The sequence below is a fragment of the Phycodurus eques genome, chromosome 16 (assembly GCF_024500275.1).
Source record: "Phycodurus eques isolate BA_2022a chromosome 16, UOR_Pequ_1.1, whole genome shotgun sequence".
Lineage (NCBI taxonomy): Eukaryota > Metazoa > Chordata > Actinopteri > Syngnathiformes > Syngnathidae > Phycodurus > Phycodurus eques.
In genome coordinates this window covers 20,349,325-20,370,356 of record NC_084540.1, presented here as the reverse complement: position 1 = coordinate 20,370,356, position 21,032 = coordinate 20,349,325, and the positions used below count along the sequence as shown (strand labels likewise).

The window sequence follows — 21,032 nt, the reverse complement described above, 5'->3', positions numbered from 1 at the left end:
CTGACCAGAATTCTTGGGGGGGGGGGGAAATGCCTTGTGCTGTCATAATGTGTGATGGCGGCGCACCTCACCGGCACAGTTTGTTTTTGCCTTTAGCGTTTTGCAACACATCTTCTGAAAGAAGAATAGTGGTAAGAAAAGAGTGTCTCAGCCAATCTCATATTGAACAGCTTTATGTAAACAAAGGAATTTTATTTGCCTTGTCTGTGATTGGTGTTGTGCATTTGAGTCCATCTGTTGTTGTTGTTTCGGCATTGTAATGTGTGCTCTGTTGGGATGGAGTTGAGAGCCTGTTGGGTACTCCGATTGGTGTGCGCACCCGACACCACAGGTCGGTCGACTCTCGTAGTCGGGCTGTTGGTGCCGTTTGACACTGAGTAAAGATGTGGATCGCGACATTAGCGTCACGCTATGTTTGCTGCCGTATGCGTGTGACCTGTGATGAAAGGCTAGTGCTACTGTAAGTCTGTTTTGTTTTAGACTTTTAGGTTGATTTCATTTTACACTTGTGTTTTTATTATTTAAATTTTTTTTCAAGTTTTATTCAATAATGTTGTAACTGTAAGTGTACATGTTGCCTTTGTAGTTAATAAATGTTTATGAATGTAACAGTTTGGACTGTATGAAGAAAATTCCCCCAAAATCGTTAACCTCCGTGGGAAATGTATTGAATGTCGACGGGTTGTGGTGACCTTCGCAGTGCTGCCCTGCCACGATTGTGTGATTTAGTCTGACCACAGTGCAATATTATGAGCTAACTGTATAAGTGTGGCATGGCAACTCAAGTACAGTAAAATCCCATCCATCCATCCATCCATCCATTTTCTGATCCGCTTCTCCTCACTAGGGTCGCGGGCGTGGTGGAGCCTATCCCAGCTATCATGGGGCAGGAGGCGGGGTACACCCTGAACTGGTTGTCAGCCAATCGCAGGGCACATACAAACAAACAACCATTCGCACTCACATTCACACCTACGGGCAATTTAGAGTCTCCAATTCATGCATGTTTTTGGGATGTGGGAGGAAACCGGAGTGCCCGGAGAAAACCCACGCAGGCACGGGGAGAACATGCAAACTCCACACAGGGGGGACCGGGGATTGAACCCCGCTCCTCAGAACTGTGAGGCTGACGCTCTAACCAGTCGGGTAAAATCCCATATGAAAGTCCATTTTCTACGATGCTTGGATTTATGTTGTTTGTGCATTCCTCGCTCGTGTCCTCTGTCAAAGTTTGATGGCTGAATGAAGGGTCCTCACAAAAACCCATTTGTTGAAAAGATTGTGCCACAGTCACGATTCAACCATTTTTTCCCCACAGTTTCAAGATGGAAATGTTAAGAGTTGTAGAAAGGCAACTTTTTGTCCTTGTTTCATATGTATGCTGTAAGGATAGTGTGTTGCACTTGAGATAGAGGTGAGAAGGAGTTGTGTGTGTCATCAGATGTCAAGACTGGGGGCCAGTAACATGCTGAGATTCTAAAAGATGCTGGACTCCTGCTGTGTGGGCTGTCTCAGCATTAGGAACCTGAGTGTGTTTGTGTGTGTGCGAATAGAATCTACTTGTACTATATGAGGGAAACACTGCCCCCCCCCCCCAGTGTAAGTAATGGAAAAACATTTAGAAAGCGCTGCATACACAAACACACAGCAGAGGGATGTTTGATACCATAGTTTCTTGACTAAAAGTCACACCGGAGCCCTTGAGAGCAGTAATTATGTTTTGAAATAAATGCAAGTCATGTTGGTTTCTTCGACACGTTTTATTTCAAGAAAAATGTTTGATGGACAGTATGCTTGTGGAGATGAAGGAAGGCATTCACCATGATTGATCTATTGAACGCTACACCCACAGTGTCACTTTTCAACAGCATTGCCAACTCCAGGGGGAAGATGAAACAGTGTTAGATTTAATGGGTAGTGTCAATTGTACCATCATAACACTCGCTACTCACAAATTTAGCATTTAGCAATTTTTGAGCCTCCTACTATCAAGCCATGAACATCTGGAGGGGCTATAAAATGTTCAGAATTCTTGATAGAATCAATTGTTTTCGGAGAGTTAATTTGCACAATCAATTTTAGCGCGCTACCGGCCATACTGAACTGTCAGAAGGGGTGTTCGGAAACTTTGCAATGATCGATTTGTGATCTTGTAAATTCTGTGCTCCATATAAATACGCAATGCCTATTAGCATTCACAGAGGTAACCATAGTCTTTCCAACACAATCAACCTCCCTCATGGTGCAGGATGGATACTTGACTAAATGTCTTTCATTCCTTGAGGGAAAAATTAATGATAAATTAATTGTTGTTTTGCATTTCATCGGAATGTTCCGAACACCAATTTTCATGCCACTGCTGCACTGGGCAGAGTAATGCAGAACAGACGTGTGCCATATTGGAGGTCTGCTCGCCTACCTGAAGTCATATTGTTCTTGTTTAGACCACAAAATAGATTGAATCAACTGTCTCCTGGTTACCGCTAAGTCTCAAACAATAATTTTGCCCATCCCTACTAGAAGCTCCTCTCCATCATCAGCACTACCTATCCCTAACTCTTACAGTATGTTCTAATTGTACTGTAGAGTGCAGTATAAGGCCCCAATGCAGAAACTTTCCCCACTAGATACACCCAGCGATAATTTACATTCTTTCCCCTTTGGTGCATGCTTGTTGTTTGTATTAATGTTTGCAATTCCCCCCCCCCCCCCCCCCCCCCACCCCAAATCTCCCAATCCTGCACGTGTTGAGCACACATTTATTTTAGTGATACCGCCAAGTTTTCTTTACTGAACATTGCTTCTTAGCATTGGAATTATACATTGCATTTGTACAAGTCCACTTCATTTGTGTGATGCTGTGTTTTATGGAAGTTGTAAATGGTCCATTAAAATAAATGAAAATTCCGTTGGCACTAGCGCCTCTGTCTTTAAAAACAATGGGGCATTACCAATTTCTTGGAGTGACGTTTAGGGGCCACGCCTGCTAATAAAGCAAAATAATTCAAAGCACTGGACAAAAAAAAACGGCTGTAAACAAGGGTGGTGGGGTTTAATGCTAAGGTCAGCTAAACTAAGAGTGTGCCTGTTTGAGTATTGAAATGGATCTGTGCTTTTTTGGATTGAATTTTTGTTATGGTTGTTGAGAGAAATTATGAATTTTGAATGAATTAATTTTCAGAAATATGTTTTCCATTTCCCGAGATGGATAGTCACATTGTGTGGTTCCACTCTTGGCATTGGTTTATCATTCGGCTTTACAAATAATATTTGAAAGGCATTCAAACTAAATAGAGGCAGCACTTGTAACGATGATGATTTTTATTTTATTTTTTATTTTTTTGGTTTAGGTAGTCATCGTTGTGGCCATCTACTTGGACATGATGTACCTTTGTTGCCCTTAACTTAAAAAAAAAAGACATTTGGATTAGCTATGAATTTTTTTCACGTTGGCAATGACGTGGTCGTTTGAAAGAAAGGGAAAAAAAACAACAAGATAAGAAGCCATACCTCTTCTAAATATCTCAATTTAGAATTGGGATTGGGGGTCTGGCTGCTGGTATAAAAACATGGCATGAAAATGTAAGCCAACCAATCCACTTTGTGGGAGCTGACAGCAGCAGCTCCTTCATCTTATTATCTTGGTGGACCGTTAGGACTCTGACTTGATGAGGTTTTAGTACTCCCAGAGAGAGGATGCATCAACAGAAGTGCGATCACCCATAAGTGTGCCTCCTTGGTCTCCTCGAAGGTACTTGCCGTTGGAACCTTTGATAGCTATTCGCCCGTGTTCCAGGAACTCCAAGAAAAAATCTTCAGCCTTTTCTCCATCTGAGCACACAAGGCCACTGCTGGAGACGTACCAGAACTTTCCATTCACACCTGTGGAAACACATTAGTGTAAAAAAACAAAAAAAAAAAGTGTAGATGAAGATTTATTGACTGGAAAGTCGAGTTCTGTAAACACTGACTTTTAACACTGTAGGCTCCGTCGTTGAATATCAGTGAGAAAATGTCGTAGACCGATCGGTTGGCGTTTAGAGTGTTGGAGTTCTTGTGGTGACACACGAAGCCATTTTCTCCGCGTAGGATCAGGATGGGTCGGTTAATGAGCTTCATCAAGAATAATTCATCCTCCCCTTCAGAAACAGGACATTGAGTGTGTACTGTCGCAGCTGTACCTTTGACAATTAAGACAAAGTCCCGCCATTAAAGCACTTACCTACAGCATCGCTCACCGCTGAGAGCTGCCCGTTCTTCTTTGTGCACACATATTTCCCATTGCTGGCCTTGAGTGCCACTCTTTGTCCTCGCCACTCAATATCAAACATTGTATTCATCTCTCTGAGAAAAAAAAAATATATACAGCTGAAGATGAGCATGTCTGTCTTTTTTTTTTTAGTCCTGTCCTAGCAGCGTTAGTTTTCTCATTTGACTCTGAACATCTCAAATATTTGTTGACTTTTCAGTCGTGAAATGTGAAATAAAATGCCTTGAGTATCCAGTCAGATGTGTTGAACACTGCAGACACTGCCCCAAAAGTTCCTTGACCCTTCCATAGTACTACCCCAGACCTTCATTTAGACTCCTGCACACAGTGGTCCTCCAAATGTTACTGGGTGTAATATTCCTATAGTCGACGTGCATTAGTTGTTTCGGTTGACTAGCTGGCATGGAGTTCTGCTTCTACACTTTGGCATTAAGATGTTATAACTATTTATAAATGTTGTCAAACCTGGAACAGATTCATTCTATAGAGCAGTTTTGGCACACAGAACCAACAACAGGTGTGGCGAAGCACCAGTGACATTTGAAGCTTCTGACGTCATCAGTCACGTGTCAGTAGTCATTTGATACAAGCTGTAACACAGCTTATCAAAACAGTAAGCTTTGGGACGACCGACGTGAGCTTTGAAGCTTCGATATAATTTGCTGATCACCAAGACCATTGAACGAAGATGTAGACCGCTACATTTGCGTCTTGCACATGCACAAAAAAAGTGGAGTTGGCGTAGCTCTCAAACTTCTTTCTGGCAAAACATTGAGAGTCTTTATTTGATTAATTTTTGCACATTCATCCAGAAGAACTTTTATCGTGTCAGCGGGCACTGATTTGAACGGTCACTGATGTTCTCGTTCATCGAAGGCATTGGGATAGGTGGAAGGTCAGGGCTCAGTGCGGGCCATCCTTCACTTTTCTTGTGTGACTTGTTCAGGGGCGATGGTAGGAGACCTTCTCACCAGGCGGTCTACACCCTGGACTGCTTGCCAGTCAATCAATCCTAACTCCTACGCCAGCTGAGTAAAGGTGAGCAAACTGTGAATTTGAATTCACAGAAAATCCCAAAGTTCAATTGTACCCTGACAGCCAGCTTCTCCAGTTGTTTCCAATAGTATTAATAACAACCTCAAGTTCTTCAGCCTCAAGTTCTTGCTATGTACAATACATGGGATGCAACGCTATAAAAGTATGACCACCTTTGAACTGTGATCAGGTCCGCAACAGAAATGAAAAGGGCCTTCTGAAAAGCTACTTACGCTTCAGATGCAGTGGACTGGATCTCTCCGTGAGTCACAAGAGTCCAATAGGACCCGCCATTGGTTCTGAACATGGATTTTTTGCTGTTCTTGTCAATTTCCATCTGGAAAGTCTCCATGTCTGTCTCCACATCTTGATTGGCTGAAATGCTCACACCTGGAATAAAGACAGGAAATTGGTCACTGTGTTTGTGCTTTTCCACCTGCATAAGGCTTAGTCACCTTGAGTCACATCAAATTGAACATGTAACGACCCTTATATTTCTGTCAGATGTAATGATACTAGATCAGACTGGGAGTCGGTCTTTCAGCCAAGGGTAATTTTTCAGTCATTGATTTTTGCAAGTATTGGCAGAAGTCTTGCTTCCTGCCGACGGCGTTAAAGCAGCACGTGTCATCGGTGTCACCAGTAGAGAGTGTCGCAGCAGGCTTTTTCTGTCTCAGGAACTTCTAATTTGGGAACTTGGCCAAGGTTCATACGACGTGTTCAGTAATTTATGGTTTTTAGATGATCACGATAATTATTACTGTGAGTAATGTATTTATGTACTCTTGCCTGTCAGTCAGCCGTTGCCCTAGGGGGCGCCTCACTGCCAGCCAATCCAATGTTCTACGCTTAAGCCGAATGAATTAGCGCTGTCTGGTTGGGTGTGTCAGGTGGTGGGGAATACACTCACAGACGCGTATAACTGAACGCTGTCTGCTGCAGGTCAAATTAGATGCCACAGAAATATCCTCCAACCTCTCTCTTAAGCCTGTTACAACCCTAATCCTCCACAGTCACCACCTCCACCCTTCCTGCTCATTTGCTTGCTGTAATTCCCTGAGTGGTGAAATGCAAATCTTCACTGCAGGGCCCACTAAGCAGCTTTTGGTGCCCTGTTCTTAAAAACGTGAAACTGCCACAAGGACCAACGCTACAGTTTAAAACGTTGCTCTTTGCCTGATAAAATAGATGAGGGTTGCAGAAACACAAACCTAAATCTACTCCATTTCAGATGCTCTCCAGTGATGCTGTCAGTTGTTGTAATTGAGTTGAAACCTTGCAAGGGAACACAACCTTCTATATTACTTGCATGAGTAATTTGTACAGGAGAATCGAACAGATATCTAGCAGGCTGACATGAGCTTTATTTCACAAGGCTCAGCCGTAATTATTTGTCAAAGCCAACACTGGAGTGTTGTAGATCCAAACTGCAGAATAGAGAACCCACCTCAGTGGATGACAGTAAAGAGTGAGTAGCGTCAAGGTTTAGGTTATTGACCCATGGAGGGCCATTTTATCACAGCATAATTTCCTCACGGTGTAATCTTCAATGACACAGCTGAGATGACAAAGCCCATTACCACAATTACCTCCACGGCTTGGAAGACGACCATTCGGGGGCACGCGCACAAGATAAACTAAGCGTTCTATCACTGGTTACGGCGTCTAAATGTTATTGGCTTGCTTTTGAATAATATAATTCAACGGTCAAGGTTAAATTAGCCCTGCGATTGGCTGGCGACCAGGCCAGGTATACCCCACCTTTCGCCCGAGGTCAGCCGGGATTGGCTCCAGCACCCTGGACGCCAGCGAGGATAAGCACTATAGTAGATGGATAGACAACAACAACAAACTGAGAGGGTTTGCATTTATTTTATGGACTGTCACCAGACCCATTACTTTACTTTACGTTGTGGTTAAGACAAACTGGTTTTCTTTTCTAGCAATGTAATAAAATTCTCACAATTGCTCGAAAAGGGCTAAATGAAAACTGAGAGCAATTGTGAATATGGCAGGACCGCTAACCTTAATTACATTGCGTTTTAACCACAGGCTATAAAAGGAATCGTGCAGTGGGGAAAAGCAAAAAAATATATAAAAATAAATTATGGCCAAGTGCAAGGACTGTGAAATCAGCTGTAACAGCGACAGTCCTTTGTACAACAATGACAAAAGGTATTGCTGAGGCTGAGCATCCTTGTAGTGGAACATCTAAGGTGGAACAACATCCATAGAAGGTTACTTTTCCCGTTATGTTGTTGTATTCCATCTCGTCCAACATTAGGAACATTCAACTTGAGAGGTTCCACTGTAGTAAGTTGTATACACAATTTTGGGACTGTATGAGGGTTGTCAATGGCGATAAACTAGATGTATTCACCCAAACATCTACAGAGGAAAATAACCAGAATGCAGAGCACCAATGTTTTCATGACCATTGGCATCCATAAATCCAACTTTTTGTCTGTCTTACCTGATTTCTCTTTTCATTATTTTTTATGTACTGTGTGGGAGCAATGATAGTTATGTAAATAGAATCCTCATGCCTTTTCATGCAGACTTAAAATATTTTAAGAGAAACACGGCACGACTTTTAAACCTAATGCATGCAGATGGTTTTGTGTGGCTTAACCCCGTGGGAGATTTTGGGCAAATGTGTTAGAAAGTACCACCGTTATCAAGAAACAACATGATTTCCCTCAGTAGACTTCTACTGAACAGCTTTTTTTGTTTATTTCACATTGAATTTATGCCTCGTTGGTCATTATGTGGAACACGTAATTTATTTGGGTCAGTTTTTACAGCTTCCATGCAGCGAGGACTTGTGAAAACCACGGGCAAAACAAGACAGTAGGCTTTTGTTTTGTGACGGTGCCGAACGTTGTGGCCCCTGGAAAGTGGATTACAACATGATTAGATTTTCATAGTGGGATATTTTTGTCAGAAATATCATAGTTTCGCTGATATGTTTTATTGTAGTTGCATTTCAGTTAAGCCAATGATTATTTTCCAATTTATTCCTGAGATCTTTCAAATGTAAGCCTCACAGATAAAAACGCAAATTTGCAGTATAAGTATGGTAGGATGATATACAATGTTCATTCAACCCGTGTATCCAGTGAAAAAAAAGCATACAGCAGCAGCCATACTCAATATTGAGCTTTGAAACGTCAACTATGAACTCGAAATCCAATTTTATAAGAATCAACCAGATTCTTTTCTTGGTTCATGCGACACTTGTCTTATACTGACATTTTAATAAAAGCTGATATTTTAAAATGTGAAAGCATCTACTCATTCTCTCCACATAAGACTATGAACTTAAGACTTCAGGTTTTGATATGTGCAGAGTGAGTTTCCGTCACTCGTGGACCACTTCATTGCTGCTTCCTACGGGTTTCGTTTTCAGGTGTCACGTGGTAGCAGCTACGTGTTGAGTTCTATGCTGCCAGGCAAGACAGATTTGGTCTTTTGTTGATTTACCTTGCTTGACGGAGACAAATCTTTTATTGGCAGCTTGAAAAACGACTTGTGGGTGACTTTCCTCAAGGTCGAAGAGCTCATCTTTCCCCGGCTTGGAGCATCGGCCAGATCGCAGCGTGCCCGTGGGACCCGCTGGGGTCAGATATTTGCCGTCACAGTCCTTGAAGGCCAGCTTGCCTGATTTTAACTCCAGTGTAAAGCTCGTCATATTGGTGTTCTCCTTCACTAATTTGCCGTCGTTGCTGAGAAAACGGCTGTCACAGGTCTTCAGGCTATACTTGCCATCCTGGTAGACTAAGGTGACCAAGGAGTCCACCCCCCAGGGAATGTTGCTGTCCACTGAGATCTCTCCGTCGGAAGCGGACAGATGGGCGTAGCGTTTCCGTGCCACACTGAGCAGACTGGCCTGCGGGTGCAAAGCCAAATGAACGGCCCACAATTCTTGCTCGGCAATCACTTGGGCAAAGCAGGACAGGTAGTCGGCCGAGCCTCCGAAGTAACGCAGATAAGGCTCCGATTGCAGCGCCCAGCGACCATCAGACTGGGGCACAATCAGGAACCGGCACTCCGGGTCAGGACTTTCCGCCCCGCATGTGATCTTCCCGTCTTTGTCGGAAGCCAGGTAACGTCCCAAGTGACTGCGGAGGAACACCACCTGGCCGTCGTGCTCGTCCTGCTCCAAGATCCAGATCTGTTTCTTCTTCATGCTGGTGCCTGAGGCGTTCACCTTGAAGCCAAAGGCCTCTGCTGTCAGGTAGCGGTGTTCATAGTTGATGAGGCCAAACTGGAGCTTGAGGGCTCTGTTAATCCCGTTTGTGGGCATGTCTGACCAAGCCGCACAATGAAATTCCAAGGACCAAGAATGTGGGGGCGTGGGGGTGGGCAGAAAAAAAATAAATAAAAAATTGGGGGAAAGAAACCAAGCAAGATGCTGAAAAGAAGAAATCAAAGGTTGTTCTTCCCCGTCTTTAAGTCATAAATAGGGTCTACTTATCTCCTTGATGGCTTGTTGAGTGCTCTTTCCGTCGCCTGTCACTTTCTCTCGCCGGAGCACTTGTGCAGACACTTGCTCTCAGTTCCTTAATGAGTTCGGATTAAAATCAGCAGGACAAAGCACCTCAATCCAACAAGCTCCTGACGTCACATACTGGTTCACCGACTGCAAATCTCCCCTCCTCATTCTTCCTCCCCCTCAGGACAACACACTCACTCACTGCACCTTCAAGCACTATACCTTTCATGTCCTCTTTCTTTCTTCGTGGCCCTCTTGTGAGCTCTGACTGACACACTCCATTTTTTTTCCTGGGTGTCGCTCACATTGTCGGTCCAGCAACGCCATAACCCCTTGGATTATCCTCGCTTAGATCTGCTGGAGAGCCACGGCCTAATTGGAAAATGCCCAGTGAGGAGAGGTGCTTCGTGTCGCTCTCCATGGCTGTGATCACCTTTTGATTCACTTGTTCCAATATCCAGTACTCATCAATAAGGCATTAAGGCCTCAAGACTTGAATTAAAAAGCAAAGTCCGAAATCCAAGCTAATACAAAGGTTTCTTTATCAGCCACATGCTGTTTCAGCAGGCCTATACAGCAACATGTGAGTGCAAAGTCTTCAGTTTGTGAGCTTAGCTTCGAAGAATTTCAATAGCACACATTTGAATGCACGCACGACGCTTTCACCTTGATGGATTGTCAACTTTACCTTCCAAATCCTCGCTGCTGTTCTGTCAGCCTACAATTTATTATAAAAGAATGCAACTCCGTGCTGGATGACCTTTTTCACAGTTTACACCAAGGACAGCCCGTTGTTCGAGCATTATCAGCCTCTTTTCCTCTTTCCTGGTTCTTCACTGCCTGGACGGTGACACCAAGCCACCAACCTTTTTTGCAACTGAGCTACTCCTTGGGTACTGACTAATGCAAAGGGCTATCAATATAATACATACTCCTGAAATAACAAATTTGCTTGAATTGCCTTTAATTATATGATATTAATAACGCATGTGAAGACACTGATCATGTTAATGATTGCTCGCGATTATCAACAATGATTTAATAGGGTAGGACACGGGCAAACAAATATACTCAACACTTTATTTCTATAAATCCGTTGACAACATTCTATGAGAGCACAATTTCCCGTAACTGGTAAGATTTTTGTTTTCTTTTTCTTTTTCTTGAACCGGTACGACTCGTGGTCCTTGCGGGCTACCTATTTCCCGCGGGGAGCATGTTAGTGAATCCTGATCTAAAGTATTAACTCAGACTCTCTAAGCTATTATTGAGGGCTCATTAATGTTTGACAAGTGCGGTGACCTCTTTTGTGTGCAGGGGCACAACATACTTATTCTCTCTTTTTGCAACCATTTATCTCGCCACCATTGTATGATTGGTTGATCTGTACTCATGAGCTACCTTTAACGCTGTATTTCCAAGCCATACATATTTGTGTATTCAGTAATCATGACACTTTTGTAAATATGATTCCCCCTGTGCTCACCTGATGGCAGCATTGCAATTCTTGTACATTCCATCTAATAGCAGTGCCAACTAGAGTTCTTAAGACGTCGGCTACATTCACTACTGCTATTGCGCTATTGTATTTTCATTTCATGTCTGAAAATTTAAAAATAAAATAAATAAATAAAAACAACGATAGTAATGGATTAGACAGATGTATGAGAAGAAATATTCAGCGGGTGAGCAACTCACTCCAAAAATGCTTTTGCAAAATATCTTGTGAATATTGACTCTTGGCACTGAAGACGTTTCGTTGGGCTGTGCAAAAACTATTTAGGCTTTGGGAATTGCAGACAAAGTGTTTACTTGACAGACTGAAATTTAGTTCTGTGGACAGCGATGGTCAAACCAGTCAAGAGAGTTTTCAATTTTGAGAAGAGCTTTCAGAATTGATGGGGGGAAAAAAAGGTGCATTGACATGCGATCTTTATTTGTTTGATTCAGAATGTCGCAAAACCACGTCAATGCAAATGTTTTCTTGAGCAACGTTTTTCAGAAAGAAAAACAAAAACACCGTACATGACTGCAGTATTGTACAGCTTGAGTACCAGAATCCTAGACCTGTTTTCACGGAAGCTGACACACTCACAAAATCTGTATGCACCATTCAGACTATGTTAACTGGAAACGTCAAAACATTACTGTCATAATGCCAGGTTGTCAACACTTCATTAAAACAAAATAACAGCAATCCATTTTCAGGTGTTAATGGCGGTTGTGTAGTCTCCAGCGTGTCTGCGTGTTTTGAAGAATTGCTCTGGCAGCAAATGGAGACGCTCGTTATTAAGCTGGCATGTTTTGAAATGATCGTTATTAAAACATGTTTAAAATGGAGATAGCGACGGTATATAATATGGGAAGCAAAATGGTGAATAGTTCAATTGCTTGTACTGTATGTAGTTAAGGAGGTTCTGTATTTTCATTATTGCTGCAGTGTATTGTAGTAAATCCTAATCAAAGAGATACATGATACATAATCAACCGGAATACTTGCCAAATTTAGTTGTAAATCTCCAACCTTTAAAGTGTAGTGTAGAGCTTGTGCGAATGATATGTAGTTCAATTCATCTCTATTTGTATGGAGTCAATTTCCAACAAGTTAATCTCAAAACACTTTATATAAGGAGCCGGCCCAGAACCACGCAAGACCAGCAGAATCCCGCATGAGCAAGCACTAGGTCGACTCCCTCTAACGGAAGAAACCTCGAACTGTCCCAAGACTCAGCGTGGGGCGGCCGTCTGCCTCAACCAGTTGGGCTGAGATAGAGTGATAGAGGAGAGGGACAGTAGGCAGAGAGAGGGGCGAGGGATTGCAACTGCGATTAGGAGGCCGTGAGTAGGCATGCAATGTTGGGTGAACTCGTGCAGCAGATGGCAGTGTTGACCAACAAACTCACTCATGTCTGCCTGCTTTGGGTGAACTGCTGACAAATGAAAAACCTTTCCCAAGATGAATGTTTTTCATCTTGGCATCAGTCTTCAGGGAATTCCTCGCCTGGTTGAACACAAAGCAAAAACTGATTTAATTTGTTTGTGTTTAAGGACAGTGAACACCCCCAGTCCATTTGTCAATGAAGAGGACAATATCTAAACGTTGTGTACAAGGGGACTGTCAAAAAAAAGATTCATTGAGGCAGCGCTGCATTGTCACATTATCTTACTACTTACTGGCGGTGACACTAATATTCAGCTAATGAGGCCAGCCGTTGGCTTGTTCTTCTGGTGCTGCCACTTCCTTGCCCATCTAGGTTGCCTGGCACTCCAGGAAGTTCCCAGCAAGAAGTTTACATCATTTTCACTGTGGCGGCGTAGTGCTCAGTAACCATTAGAAGCCAGATTGCGAATTGTGGCTCGAATGTCGCTTCAATTGCGTGGCTGGGATTGACTGGTAACCACTCCAGTGTGCCCTGCGTCTTGCCCAAAGTCGGTCGGCATAGGCTCCAGCTCACCAATGACCGTGGACAGTATAAGCAGGAAAACATGGATAGATACCTTTAAGTTGTCTCTGTATTTTTGTCTTTCCATTCCACCAGAGGCAAAAACTAACATTTTGCTTTTAAAAAAAAAAAAAAAAAAAAAAACTCTGTTTGCTGTCAAATACAATGATTGAATGTGCGGTATACAGAGGGAAAAAGGCCTTGGTCACTTGCAAACACACACAGACGTCCATGTACACGATACTCGATACATGCGCTCACACAAAGCCAAGGTCCCCCTTTAGGGCATGAGCATGGATTAATGTGCCCAGTACGATTATTTCATTTGTAACTGTCCCAGGCCTTTCTGTGATAAGACCATTTTTCAGGTTGTCATCCATTAGCGCCTTTCCACAGCATCTATTAGACCGCTCCGTTTAAAGGGCCAGCAGCCACCTTGTTACTATTCTATTGCAAAGAAGTGTCCAAGTTGTCAAGTTGCACCTTGAACTTGGTATAATTGCAAAAGACTAAGGTGCAAACGCTTTGAATAATCACAAATGCGACGATGCATGTAATGGCGTGACATCACGGGCATTATTGTACATTGTATTGCCAACTCCGATGTGCTAATTTCCAGACACTGAAACCAATTAAATATAATAGCTGTTTTAAAATTATTGCATGGAAGAAAATAAAACTGCTTTCTAATGTACTTGTTCTTTCAAATGGTTTCTCAGAATCACATCAGGACAATATAACAGGCATCCCAACTGTTAATGTCCCCCATTCTATTGTCTTCTCACCCCCCCAAAAAATGTCCCTTCTTTGGTCTCCTGTGGCTCTTTGAGACCCTTCGGCGCCCCCTCGAAAACGGGCCATGAGACGTGCGGTAAAAGTAAAACATAAATGGCTACATTGGCTGGGAATCTCCTTCCTGAGCAGTTTGCTGCTCACTGACCTCATTAATCCAGGTGCTCATTCATCTACTGGATGAACCTCCCTCGGACTGTTAACGTCTCAGCCCCACTGTGTTCGTCCGGCCCCAATCCCAACCCAACGTCTGCTCTCTCACCGCCGCTCTAACCGCCATAATTGGGACTTTACCAATGAACCGAGCATGGTCGGCCATCTAAATGAGCCTTGGTAAATGTCAAGCCTTTTAATTCTCGCTTGTAATTGCACATTTGTTTTGTTGGCTGTCATTTGTTTTTAGAACCAGCCAAACTTGTTAAACCCCCTCGCTTGCTACCCCCCCTTTCTTTGCGAGTCAAGACACAGCATTGGTCACCCAGACAGAGGAACGTGGTACACCATAATTGCAAATTTTGTTTCACACAGTGGACACTTGGAGCTCAACCGCAGTCAGTGCCCGAGGCTTTTTCATTTTTTATTTTTGTTAAAAACATTTCAGAAAAGCATGCCACAAACAACTGTTATTATACAGATTCAGCACCAGAAACCTAAATATATTCTGTGCCTCTACATCACACTTGTGTCCGCAATAATGACTCTCAATGACAAAAATCGATATACTGTGTACTCTGTGAGTTGTTTATGCTCCTCTCAACTTTTAATAATTTGTAGATCAGCACGATTCATTCATTAGCCACCCGGTTTTTACCTTCACGCATCAGTCAGATGCAGTTCAATGGAAATGTACCCTTCATTGTCAGTCATCTGCTGAAAACAATAAATTCATAATGCAAGACTGCCAACAGTTGGCGTTCAGCTTTTCTGTGCAGCACAGAATTATGTATTTTGAAGGCCAGGTCTGGCAGCAAATACAGATCCTGGTTCACATTTCTTTCACCTTTTCAAGTAGCAGGACAAGCAGCAGAACATAGGAAACCAAATTGTTTGAAAGAGTCTTCGAGACAATGGGTCATCATTGAACAGAAACTCATTCCATTATAAAAGGTGAAGACAACCGTACCCTTAAGTAGTATTGCTCTAGTTGATAACCTAAAAAAAGAAGTCATTGACAAATATGGACTTTAATCTGTATCAGCCATATTCATTTCAATTCAGGGTTAATTTTCGACTTTTGGCCCGTATTTTGCCCGATGAACTGTTCAAGTTCCAAGGGCCCAATAAAAAAGTGTTTTTATTTATTATTATTATTTATTTATTTATTTTAATTAAACTCAGAATATAAGGTGGGCATTGTAATGTTGATAATGTTTTTAGCATATTTTTTTCCCCAGAATATTCTTAATGCATGTTTCGACGCCATTGTTGTATTAAGGAGAATATGTCTGCCCAGAGGAGTTGTAATGCAGCAGAGGTCTGTGTTGTTGTTGTTGTTGTTTTAAAAAAATCACAAACCAGTTGAGACTAAATCTGCTGGTTGCAGCCAAGTATGCACACTATTTTGCCTCAGTTGCTTCAGAACGTATTGAATCAACATTCCAAATCCTAATTATCGCTTAGCAGGTTATTATACTGACCCCTAATCTGAATATCAGAGCACACTATCCATTTCCCGTTGGCAGTTTTGGATGATTTGGACACACAATGTTAGTACGTGAGCTCCGGCCAGGGTGAAGTTTAGCAGACAGCAGAGCTGACGTGAATGTCACCCTTTCACTGAGCGGTTATGTCCGCGGGGCTAATATGAGTCTTCCGCCTCTGCCTTTTTGACAATTCTCTCTCTGTGTCCCACAAAGAGAATGGTGTTGTAGATCACGATGATGAAGTGTGAGTGTAAAAAATTGAGTTTTGCCTCTTGTTTGCCTGCTCCAGAGTCCAGGCTGATGGGTGCTTGCATTTGAGGTAAATTTATGTGCAAACACATAGAGCGTGCCCCCACATGTTGGTTGGGCCACTTAATGGTTACACATGAGCTCAGCCAAACATACTTTGCACTGCATTTCCCCGTCCTTGCGTTTTACTGCATTCCCACACGGAGAGATTGTAAAAGTGAGTGATTTACACACGCACAAGTGAATGAATAGGGTGGGCTGGTGATACAGTGCACGGTACCCCCCCTCCCCACCGTTGTGATTTGAAAGCTCCAGCTGGTCTGTGGTTCCGTCCGACAGGTCAAAGGACATGTTTGTTTAGCTTCTCTGCAAAATCTGTTGGAACAATAGCCAGTGGGAAACCCCAGTCGTATTCCTTGGTGTATGGAGGTGGAAATGCACATTACATCACAAACTAGAATTTGCGGTTTCCTCCACAATTGGCCAAAATGCCAAGGAAAGAAATGAACTGTGCACTAAAACGCTGGTTAATAATCGTCTGGTATCATAGTAATTTTGGTTGTTGACCTCTGCCAAGGATGAACAATGGTGAAAAGTTCTGTTCAACTTATTTGCCAAGGCGATACAGTTCCACTCCATTCCAGTAGGGGATGGTCGTGTGCACACTGCAAGCTTTTGTTTCCTTTTTTTTTTTTTTTTTTTTTTTTTATTACCGCCGCTTCCACTACTACATCCGATTTGTCACTGCCTCGTTTGACCCCAGTGCAAGCCGACAATAATGGTGAAAAGTGACAAAATTTCATATTTTTAACACCCAACAGCACTAGTATGAACACAGAATTATCTCTAAAATCAGACACAATTTGTTCCAGGAATTTGTCAACCCCTGATTTGATCGTGTTGGGACACAATTTTCCCATAATAGAATTTGGATATAGAAATCATTTGTTCCTGCGTCAAAATGACACCACCATAAAAACTTTATTAAATTTACTGTACAGGCATTTTTTTAAAGTAACACATTAACACCAGTGTTGTACAATGTTAGAAGAATATTCTTAGAGTATATCCCGCCCCCAGATTATTTGACCTTAGGGGCAACAGCAACCATTCTATCGTGAAAAATTCCTAGCAGGTGTAAAATAAGTTGTTTGTGGCTACTTATTTCAATGTTTGACAACCGTGGCTCGTAATGTTGATGAAACAGTCCAGACTGTGGTAGCGCCAGGTAACACCAGAAGGAACAGGATAAAGAAAGTCGTGGGAGCTTCTCCCATTTAGTTGCAACACAGCCAAGCCGTCTGCCTCCATGAACAAATACACAGAGAGATGCCATTTGTCCCAGCACTCCCCTCAAACAGACTACTGATGGTTGTCTGAACAAATTGAACACATTTGTTTCATTGGGGAAATTTTCATTGAACAGCTGGGGACATGTCTTCGTCCCCCTGTTGTCTCTCATTCAGTTCTCCCCCCCCCCCCCCCCCCCCCCCAACTCCTCCTAAATGTGGGTTGCTTGTTTACAACAGGAAGTGCCTGGCGTCGTCTCACTTGGCATTGGTGGGTAGTGACTTGGCAGCTGCTGGAAGCCCAACATCATTCACAGTCCCAGTATCTGCTTCACTCTAATTCACGAGCTACTGGGAGACATCCTTACTGTAATAATGGGCATTTTTTTGTTGAAGATTACATCTGTTTTTGATTACCAAGGGCCAGTGGGCAAGAGAACTGTAATTTGTATGTTTGTTAATGGGCTCTGGACTCCAAGTTTATATTGGGGCAAACAACAGGTTGGCAGAGATTCTCAATTGTTGTGTGATGAATGCTTCTAAAGTGGGGTAACCACGTAAAGATAGTCTGGTCCATTCTGAGCCTGCCAGATTCTCTGATGGCTTTATTGTCCTGTGATGTGAGGTGTTTTAAGAATGAGGCTGACAATCATAATAAACATTTTCCATATACTACGATTAGTACAATACAAAAAATCCAGTTGTTTGGGGTCCACACTGAGCTACGTGTGCTGTGACTGTCACGTGGAATGAAACCGTAATCAATGAGAGAGTGAGTTTAATAAAGAAAACAAAAGCATGAAGAAAAACTAAATTGACTTTAAATAGGAGGAACAACTTGTCTGTTTTATATAACGTAGCCTCCAAATCATACCGCAATAGACATTTCCACTGCAATGGAGTTACCTGATAAGATAGCCTAGCTGGTTCTTCTTTCTCTGGATGCAGTGGCACATTATTGGCTCTCACTGGTCAGTCTGGGGTCTACAAACAAGTTAAGCTTGGCCTTTGAATTGCCCGACATGTTTCATGTCCCTCATGTCTTAAAAATCTGTTAAGATTGTAAGAAATGTTATGCACTTAATGTATTGGTGTCATACTGTATGATCGTGTACGTGTGTGCAAACAACTGTTTCTTATGGCCGCAGCCTTTTGTTTGCTCAGCTGTATAGTCAGGCACTATGAAACACTGAATATTACTGTTTGCAAGGTACCCCTTGGCCCTTGAGATGGATGTTGCATGGTCCGAATAGTGCTAGCTTCTGGACAAGCACCGCAGTGGCGCTCTGTTGAAGTGCTAAGCCTGCCAGAGCAGTTTGTGCCGGATAAGCTTTTATTTCCTTGAGCACACACCACCTGTCAGCGAGAAACACAAGTGTGTACGGATTTGAATTTGAGTGTGTTTACACACTGGTGCATGGCCGTTACAAGCGTGTCAAACGCTTTGACCACCGGTTCAAGCCATGTGTTGTTCCGAGTCAACTGAAAGGGGCGGCACGCTCTTATTAAGGAGTTTTTAGATGGTGAAATTGGATTCCAAAAGCGGTGGGGCCTTGTATATGCTCATTTTCACGAGCGTACATGCAACTTCCCCAATGGGGCTACCTGATCCTATTACATTATCCAGAGCACATCAAAGGGTTAAGAGCTGTCTGCTTCTATAGTCATTAAGCCCTCTCGTAGCAACGGTAAATCAATGCTGTGCTGGCAGCGGCTGCTCTGATCACCTATTAAACCTTCCATAATGTGCCGTGTGTACGGAGTGGACCCTGTAAGCCGACACTGAACGGTGGACCGCAGATAAAGGCCGGCTTGAGTGTCTGATCTGGTTCCTATGGTCGGGAATGCAAAGGAAGTCCAGAGATGATAGAAAAGCCCTTTGATTAAGTGTCTTGAACCTGTGCTGGGCCACATTCATAAACATTTGAGATGTATTTACAGGTATATCTCAAGATACCAGGCTATAAGATGTTATCTGTTGTTTTAAATCTTTAAGCCGAAATGCAGTATCTTCTCAGCCAGCCTTTTACTTGGTGCAAGAACGTTAGCAGCTGAGGCTGTTGTAATTAACCATGTATGTGGAAATGTGTATGAAATAAAAAATGAATTGGACTTAACCACCCCCCCAACCACCCCTACCCACCCCCAAAACTAAAATTGATGACAACAAGTGAAACATTAGTTTTATTGTTTTGTCCTTTCATCCACAGTTACATTTAGAACTATGTAGTACTGAATTGTGGAGATTTTTCACCGTTTCTGTGTTGCTGATTTTGTATTTTTGGGGGGGGTGTGGCTAAACAACTGCTCAGTGAAGTAGTAGAACTTCCGAAAAATATCTGATAAAGTGACAAAATACGTGCGCTATGTTTATTGATAGCCCAGCTTTAAGTGGCTACCATTTGGTTATGCTAGACTTAATACAGTCACAGATATTGTTAATCTATAAATGGGAGGAAGAAATTACCATTGTGCTGCAAACTGAGAGGAACACAGTTGATTCTCAAGTCGGTCAGTGTCTTCTGTCTCAGAATTGGATATTGGCTCTGGTGTATCAAACATTTAGGGATGTGTAGGCATACGAAAGTTGCTAGAAGAAGTAAGCATCTATTTTTCAGGACATAGTAGTGGCAATTCAGTTGACAGTAAATAGCGGCGTAAACTGTAGATTATCGGCCTTCGTGTCGTTAATAGATGTTTCTATCGTACAGAATGTTAGCCACATGCTAAATTGTAGACATGTTTGTTAAGTTTTCATCTGTTTTACTATGTGTAGTTAGCATTATGCCAGTTAGGGTCATTGGTCAGTTTGACCTGCTCGAGCCTAGATTGCCATGCTGAGCTCTTTGGATTTGGACCAGTTACGAACCGGATGGATAATTCAGTGATTGTGTGAATAAGCATACGCTGTCAAAAGCGCCTTGTGTAGCTTGAAGGTAAAGGCAGAAAGCCACTCTATAAATGCCGACCATTTACCATTTAGTTCCCTGCTGCCCACATCAGTTCACTTCACAGCAGCGGGCCTGACTACAGGCCTGCTTTTTGTCTCGATCGGATCACGAACATTGTGTAGAAATCTATCGCCGGGCAGGCTAGTTGGTCAACAGTCATCCCCCACAGAAGAGTGCACTCAGGAAGCCCAGTCTCCATGGAGACACAAACAGGGTATGAGACTACCCTCTGGCGAATTTACCGTTTGGCTCCGCCGACTGAATTGGTCCATTTAGGTTTCATTTTCTTTCTTGTCCACATCTTTTTCTCTTTCCTTGCCTTTGACCCTGACTGTTCTTCTGCCGCAGGCTCTGAGCACGCCTTGTCTTTCTCCGTCTTTCATTCACCCCACCCGGCTCTCTCCCACTGACAGGTTGGCGTTGCTTAAATTCAAGAGAGGATTTAAGACGAAATTGGTTCTTTGTGCATAACTCTTATCACAGGAGAGGCTTTGGGATTGGCCTCTGGCAAAGTTGCAGAGGCGTGTCAGCTGATCTCATAGTGTTGCCCATGCATGCTGTGCTCTTGCCTTTTCCTCACAGTATCTTATTTTGTCCTCACGTGTATAATCTTCTTTTCAGCTCGTAATGTCGCTATTGAAGAGAATATACATTTATAGCTGTGCCCTGCCTCGTAGGGTACACTTGATACTTGATGAGTTTGTTTGGAATTTAGCTCCAATGGATTTGTTTGAAGAAATAGCGCAATGTCTCCAAAATGTCTGATCAAAGCCTGGCTTAGCAGCCCAGGGGCTTCAACTCATGTTAATAAGTTGTCCAAGTGCCAGTCACGAAGCTTATGAACGAACACCTTGTATCCCGAGAG

The 21,032-nt window shown here is 42.8% G+C and overlaps 1 protein-coding gene across 1 annotated transcript; it reads right to left on the bottom strand.

Moving 5' to 3' along the window:
* Positions 1–1,750: 1,750 nt before the first annotated feature.
* fscn2a (fascin actin-bundling protein 2a, retinal) lies at positions 1,751–9,866 on the bottom strand. Its single transcript, XM_061701561.1, has 5 exons — positions 8,789–9,866; positions 5,539–5,695; positions 4,223–4,344; positions 3,972–4,139; positions 1,751–3,882 (listed from the first exon to the last, which is right to left on the bottom strand). The coding sequence occupies exons 1-5, from the start codon at positions 9,609–9,611 to the stop codon at positions 3,677–3,679; spliced, it is 1,476 nt and encodes a 491-aa protein (XP_061557545.1). The 5' UTR covers positions 9,612–9,866; the 3' UTR covers positions 1,751–3,676.
* Between the last annotated feature and the right edge of the window lie 11,166 nt (positions 9,867–21,032).

Coding starts and splice junctions, on each gene's coding strand:
- fscn2a (XM_061701561.1), bottom strand. CDS start 9,611: ATGCCCACAAACGGGATTAACAGAGCCCTCAAGCTCCAGTTTGGCCTC. Junction 5,696..8,788: donor ATTTGTCTCCGTCAAGCAAG/GTAAATCAACAA, acceptor TCTTTATTCCAG/GTGTGAGCATTTCAGCCAAT. Junction 4,140..4,222: donor AGCGGTGAGCGATGCTGTAG/GTAAGTGCTTTA, acceptor CTGTTTCTGAAG/GGGAGGATGAATTATTCTTG.